The sequence below is a fragment of the Ostrea edulis genome, chromosome 2 (assembly GCF_947568905.1).
Source record: "Ostrea edulis chromosome 2, xbOstEdul1.1, whole genome shotgun sequence".
NCBI lineage: Eukaryota > Metazoa > Mollusca > Bivalvia > Ostreida > Ostreidae > Ostrea > Ostrea edulis.
The window spans coordinates 58,160,232-58,167,893 of record NC_079165.1 but is presented as its reverse complement, the minus strand read 5'-3'; the positions used below and the strand labels follow the sequence as shown (position 1 = coordinate 58,167,893).

The 7,662-nt window shown below is 35.7% G+C and overlaps 1 protein-coding gene across 3 annotated transcripts in view; it reads left to right on the top strand.

Moving 5' to 3' along the window:
* LOC125680351 (transcription factor IIIA-like) overlaps positions 1 to 5,210 on the top strand; it is a 39,268-nt gene extending 34,058 nt beyond the window's left edge. For all 3 annotated transcript variants that reach the window (XM_048919850.2, XM_048919849.2, XM_048919848.2), the window contains exon 9: positions 3,062 to 5,210. In XM_048919850.2, the coding sequence (XP_048775807.2) occupies positions 3,062 to 3,478 (417 nt within the window). In that variant the 3' untranslated portion in view covers positions 3,479 to 5,210. The remainder of the gene's footprint in view (positions 1 to 3,061) is intronic.
* Positions 5,211 to 7,662: the final 2,452 nt, after the last annotated feature.

The window sequence follows — 7,662 nt, the reverse complement described above, 5'->3', positions numbered from 1 at the left end:
CCCATGGGATGAAAATGTTCCCTATCGATTTTGGGGTCAAAAGATCAAAGGTCAAGTGCACTGGACATTGAAGTAGCAATATGGTTTCCGGGCTCTAAAGCGGTATCCTTTCCACCTACAGTCACCATATCATACATATGGACTACCCATGGAATGAATACGTTCCCTATCGATTTTCGGGTCAAAAGGTCAAAGGTCAAGCGCACTGGACATCGAAGTAGCAATATGGTTTCCGGGCTCTAAAGCATTATCCTTTCCACACCTACAGTCACCATATCATACATATGGACTACCCATGGGATGAAGATGTTCCCTATGGATTTTGGGGTCAAAGGTCACGTGCACTGGACATCGAATTAGCAATATGGTTTCCGGGCTCTAAAGCGTTATCCTTTCCACCTACAGTCACCATATCATACATATGGACTACCCATGGGATGAAGGTGTTCCCTATCGATTTTGGGGTCAAAAGGTCAAAGGTCACATGCACCGAACATCGAAGTAGCAATATAGTTCGGTTTGTCTTGCCATTTGTTTTGAACACTCAGAAAAGAGGTAGTTTATACCTATTACCAACACCCTTGGGGGGGGGGGGGGGGTTATTCTTAGTGAGCATTGCTCACAGTACCTCTTGTTTTGTATTGTAGACCTACTGTATAAGATAAGATAAGTTTATTCCAATTTTGGGCCCAGAGGGCATAACAGTAAGACAGTTTATAAAGAGGGAAATTCAAGAAAGAAAGAAAGTTTACAACATTAACTACAGGTTACATAGACTGCAAACTGCACGTGGATGCAGCATGTTGGGGAAACAAGTACATACATATATGAATTGCTAATCATGTATATATACAAGTAGATGGACAGTATCAGTATTTATATACCAATATATGAATAATGAACTATAATGATTTTTGCAGTTTTAAAGCATCACTTCTTTTTCTGAAAGTTTGCACTAAATATTCACTCAATTTGACAATTACTGTTTTGTCTTCATTAATCATCAACCAAGTAAATTTGTCCTTATTTGTTAGATAGATAAAAATTTTGTTGAGCTTGTATATACCATTAAAAAACATATTTCTCTCTTCAACATAGAATGGACAATCAGTAAGGAAATGAAATTCATCTTCAACACAATTAAGGTTACATAATTCACATATTCTTTTGTTTCTTTCTAAAGAAATCTTCTGGCCAGAATTGGTTTTTGTAAATTCATATCTTCCTCTTTCAATTCGAAGGTCATGTGCACTAATTCGAAATCTACATAGAGTTTTTCTTAATTCTAGGGATTCTAAAAATATATAACTTTCCATAGTAATGTATATATAAGACCAGCAGGAGAATTCTCTATTTACCAGGGTTCTAACTTCAACTGAATACCTTAGGAGTCATGTGGGCCCTTGAATAAGAAAACATTTTAGCCCACATGAAATTTTAGTAGCCCACACATATGAAATTGAATAACATGGATTTTTACAAGAAAAAAAAGAAACATCAGGTCACATTGCAATTTATTTTTAAAAAATTGAAATATCAATATTCAAATTCGGTTTCCATTTTCGTACCAGGTAATTGTTTCGAACACACCACACCCCCCTCTCTCTCTCATTTCCTCTCATTTCATTAACCTAGCAAAAATGTTAAAGTTCATGGATTTAATGATCTTTGCAGCATCTGACTTCAACACACGCTTCTTCAGACTTTTTATACGATTTTGAAAGTTCTAAGCTTTACAATGCTGTCAAGTTTATTACTCAGGCAACCTGTCATAATGATTGGACCTTTCATGTCATGTTTTGTACACACAGCACATGCCATCCCCTTTTTGCCGTCATCGAGCCATATTCTCCCCTTCTTTCCACTTCGGTAAAAACAGACGTTGTCTTTTCATTAGAAGTAACCCTTGTGTTGTTCAACTTCTGGTTCACATTTTGGAAGGTTTGATACCCCAGGACTGTCTCGCAAAGTGGCAAACTCTCAACCTGAAATTGAACTTCGTTTATATTAGGACTCCGATTGGTCGGAAAGAAAAATGTTGATCGGACAATTTCGGTGACGAGAACGTAAATTTAGGGTGCCCACAAGCAAAGTATAGTCGCCAATGCGAGTGGGTTAGTGGTAATTTGGAACCCTGTTTACAAATATTTACATATCTATGAAACTATATGAAACTCTTTTGTCTATAAATATAAAATTTAGACCTAAGCATGATGCTCAGGGACATAGCAATGAAGGTTCTTTATACCAATGCCTGCCATAAACAGGGGTTCTGTTATAAGTTTTTATCTAAAAGACCTGTGCTTCTTTCTGTAAGATACTGAGCATTTGACTAAAGAGCAGGAATGAACTATTTTAATGTCTATGACACGGATATGACAAGGTACAAATGGGGTTTAAGTCATGACCTACCAGTCACGAAGTGAACACTTTACCAATGAGTGACTGTGTCAGGTAGGGTCGGCTGGGGGTAGGGAATAAAGAAAGAAAAAATATTGTGTAATGATGGACAGAATGTCATATTCGAGCAATATCATATGCTGATTTCTGACAAGTTAAATTACTTATTCACATTTGTTATATAATGGTGGAGAGTTGTATTATGTCATTGTTCTGATGAATATTTTATGTAAAGTCTCTGTTCAGAAAGATGATGAAACTTCCACAATCCATTCTCAGAGATCAGGAGGTTGTCATGGCAACTTTGTGTTGTGAGTGAAAGAGTTAACTGTGAAGCTGAGGTTCTCTTGGTGAATCATGTGACCTCTTGAACTCTTACCTATGACCTTCTCTTGGTTTACGATGAAGAATTGGCTCTGATTTCTGTTTGAGAAATGTTTGATCAAAAATGTGTTTTCAAACAAAATTTATTCTATGTAGATAGAGAGAATAAGTCAGTTTGTCTGTAAATAATTGAATACATATCATTTGATGGCAACTTTTTGTGATTTCCAACATTCCCTCTGCATGAAGTTTTCAATGGTTGTGTTAACTGAAAAGAATGCAGTACATATACACTTGTATTAAAATTTAATGACATCCAAAAATTGTTGTATTACAGCGTAAACCTCGACTGAATGTCCACAGGAAGAAATCAAACCTAGAGAGACTTACAGGGTGTAAAAGAGGAGAGGACACAGTGGAGAGAACACAAGCAGCAGAGATAATGGAGTATCAATCGGTGGACACGGAAGACGCCAATCTGGAGCAGTGTACCCCAGGTCCAAGTGGTGGAATCCAAACTACAGATCCAGACACTCTCCTCATTGTTAGTGACTTTTATCCAGCGGAGGATATAGTAGTGACACAAACTTCCAGAAGCCATGGTGAGGGGGACACTAAGCAAACTGCCTCGCAGTGTTCATCCAATTCCATGGAGAAAACAGCTGCTTCAAGTAAATCCAGTTCTCTACCTAGAACTACGACGATCTGTTCTCCACCTCAAGAAGACCATCAAGTGCAGCACAAGTGCAGATAGGTTGCCTGTCTGGATTTTGTTTATTATTAACTGTTATATTTGTGTTCAAATTCTTTGGTCTTGGTATTCTGTATTTTGTTGTTGTTGATAAAGGCATTATTCTTGCAGAATGCATGATTCATGAAACTCCTCAAAAGTGGTCCCCCTGAAAACCATTCCCTTCTCAAAATAAGCAAATTTTAAAAGTCCTGTCAATGTCTTGTGTATTCCTTACATATAAATTCTCAATAATATTGGCTACATCAACCAGTTTTCTTTAATTTACTGTTAACAAACAGGAAATACTCCCACACAGAACTGGCCAGTTAGTGATTTTGTTGGAAGTAGCACATTTATATCCTCGTGGCAGGAAGTGATCATTACTGATGTGGACTTTGAACTCTGCACTACTGTTGGTTAATTCTAATGAGTGGGAATTGTTTTCTTACAAGAATATTCAGGAATAAATTATAATTAATGAAGCCACACAGATCCCAAGAGTTTTGTTAAGAAATGATGCAACATACTCTGAAACCCAATGTAAATGTTGTGAATGTTATTCAAAAACAAACCCATTTAGAGCGAATGTTATTCAAAAACAAACCCATTTAGAGTGAATGTTATTCAAAAACAAACCCATTTAGAGTGAATGTTATTCAAAAACAAACCCATTTAGAGTGAATGTTATTCAAAAACAAATCTTGGGGATTGGGGTATGCTTTGTTTCTTATGTATTTAGATTTTTAAAGATATCGAGGAGAATTTAAGCTACTAGATTTGCAATGATTGAAAAGTAAAAGCAATGTGTCTGCTGAATGAATCACTTTGTTTTTAATGTGGACATAAGTCAAAATGGAAATCAGTTTCAGAATATAGATTTTTTTTAGACTGTATATAGAATCAGGACTTGTTAAAATGTTCAATAGCAGTTATAAATTATTCCAGTCTTGCCTAGCAGTATAGCACATTATTAATCACATGTTGTAAATTATTCCAGTCTTGCCTAGCAGTAAGCACATTATTAATCACATGTAATAACTGCGCCTGCATCTCCACCTGACATCAAAGTGAACACTACCCATCCTGCTGTATTTAATTTTACACTTGAATACCAGAGAGTCTGATTTTTTGTTTTTAGGTAGTAAAGTCATTTCTAAAAAAAATTACATAAATCGTTGGGATTTTTTTTTTATATAGTGCTAAATATACATGTATATGCTTTGAAATATATTTTCTATTTATTTTTTTCCTGTGTATTATTTTTTAGTGTATTGAAACTACAAGTATTAGATGTTGTACTAAGTTTTCTTTAAAGTTAATAATCATAAATAGCATTGATAGTGAACCGTGAAAGCTTAGGAAAAGGTACATAACTCACCAGTCACTCCTCCAAGCGGACCATTTTCCTCAGTGTGACAGCTGGCTGGTATTGAGGAGTTTCACGGTATACATTTTTACACAAATATTTTAACAACTTTTATTCTGTAAGTAGAGTGCAATATCTGGAAATCTTGACGATGAAAGTAGTGCTAGACCAGTTTACAGTCGGTATGAACATTGAGTGTACAGACAGTGCACTATATTAGACATTGATTGTTATTACATAGAGGGATTTGAAGGAATATTATTTTTCAATTACTGTACAAGAGAAGCCTTAGAATGTTACTCTTTTTGTTTCTGTTGTTTATAGTTTCATTATTATATGCTGTAATTGTGACAGCTTGGTTATCATTAAAAGTTTTGAAGTTTAAAAGGATTAATTCTTTTCATATTTTTTGGACACGGTGAGATTTTGCATGCAAAATAACTGAGTATCACAGATCTTGTTTTTGTTTCGAGGGGCGCACTTGTTTCAGAAATCGGGGCGATGACCCGGTTCACTTTTATCGCATGACTTTTTTACCCGGTTTGTCTTGCGAAACGAGTGGGAAATTGGCCGAATATATATCAAAATGTAAAAACAAAAGTTATGTATTTTTCAAAGAACATTTGCATAACAGATTTCATAAAATGTACCCCATGTAAGTTTAAAAATCATAATTGATAATCAGTTTTATATACAACCATTTTGCTCACAAACACTGCAGACTGGGCTGTAACTTCCACAGAGAAGGTGTTGATCGTATCATCCAGTTTTCGGAAACAAAAATGTCAAAAAACTTACCTCTTAACTCACTTCTTTATGCTAATTGAAATTTAAATTCTTTTAATGAATGATAAATGGATAAATAACGAGCAAGAAAATGTTTATCTATATTTTTCATATTGTTTTCCATGTGCCCGCTCTAAATTTATCAGGCGATCCAGGCTACTTTTCGGTCGACTGGCGGCTTAAAAATACTTGAAACAAGTTACTTGCCCGCTTCTGGAAGTATCAACCGGCTTGACCCGGGCAATGAAACGAGTGCACCCCACGTTACAGGGTTCGAAATTAACTTTTTCAAGCACTTGTCCGTACGGACTAGTCACTATCGATGTTCACTAGTCCGCAAAGCATTTCACTAGTCCGTCCAGTATATCATATTAAATGATCTTCATTTTTAGCTCTTCTGAGCCCATATGGCCATGTGTCTGGCGTGCAGTGTGTGTCAACTTTTTGGAAAAAGTGCTATATCTAAAGAACCCCTTGACCAATTTTTGTCAAATTTGTCACAGGATATCCTTGGCCCAAGGGCTTTCATTTGTACTAAAACTAGGATTGTGACCCTTTAACAAGGGGAGATAATTAGGAAAATGCAAACAAAAGTAGTGGTTGCTAAAAAATCTTCTCAAGAACCACTGGGCAAATTATCACCAAACTTATGCATAAGGATGAGGATAAGTTGTAGATAAAAAATTGTTCAAGGCATCATCCTGGGGCAAAGGGTGTGGCCTCAAGGTCACTTCAAAGTTGACCTTAAATTTTGTTTTGTTAAAACTTTGATATTTTGCTTAGTATAAGGACTAGGATCATCAAATTTTGTCAGTTGATGCATCTTAGGACCTAATATCATGTTGTCTCAAAAGTAGGTCATGGTGACCTACCTTTTGAATTTCGCAGGTAATTATTAAATTGATTTTGATGCATATCTAGGACACTTTTGAGCCTATGATCATCAAAAGTTGTCAGTTGATGGATCATGGGATCTTAAACTGCGTCATGTGAAAAGTATGTCACCATGACTTACTTTCTGAATTTGATGGCTAATCATTTATGAATACATTTTAGGTTGTTATTTCAGATACCGAGAGGTTTAGAATCATCAAAACTTGTAAGTTGATGCGTCTAGAGGCCTCGAAACATATTTATAAAAAAAAGTAGGTCACAGTGACCTACTTTTTTTTGGTTTTTTTTTGCAGACATTCAAATTTCACATTTTCAATTCTAGATGCATATTTTGGACACTATGAAAGCTAGGATCATCAAACTTTGTCAGTTGATGCATGTTGAGTCTTCATAGTTTGTTGACCAAAAAGTAGGTCACTGTGACCTACTTTTGGAATTTAACAGCTATATTTGAATATTTCAGATACTATTTGACTTACAATCATCGAACTTTGTCAGTTGATGGGTCTTGAGTCTTCAGAGTGTGTCGACCAAAAAGTAGGTCACTGTGGCCTACTTTTGGAATTTGATGTTTATAACTGAATATTTCAGATACTATTTGACTTCAATTATCAAACTTTGTTAGTTGATGCATCTTGAGTCTTTGGAGTGGGTCGACCAAAAAGTAGGTCACTGTGGCCTTCTTTTGGAATTTGACGGCTATATTTGAATACTATTCGACTTGTCAGTTGATGCATCTTGAGTCTTCAGTGTGTCGACCAAAAGTAGGTCACCATGACCTACTTTTGGACAGTTACATTTAAATTTTCAGGTACTATTTGACTTAACATCATCAAACTTTGTTAATTGAATCTTGCCAAGTGAGAATTTTTGCCTGTTCTACAATGTATCAGAAGAGCAATTCTAGGCCCATGGACCTCTTGTTTTTAATAGTATTTAATGAAACCAAACACATCACAGTTGCAAGCAATTCAGTTTCTGACACCTACAGAAGAAAAAGACCACCATACTTTATTTTGCATTTAAGATCTTTATTAAGCATACAGTAACCTCCGAGTTAATCCTTTTATAAACGTCCATAACTACATAACTGCGTTCGAGATCGACGTTCCTGTTGTTTTCGTGCTCAGTTCTTAGTGTCACAGGAGTTTGAAATTTT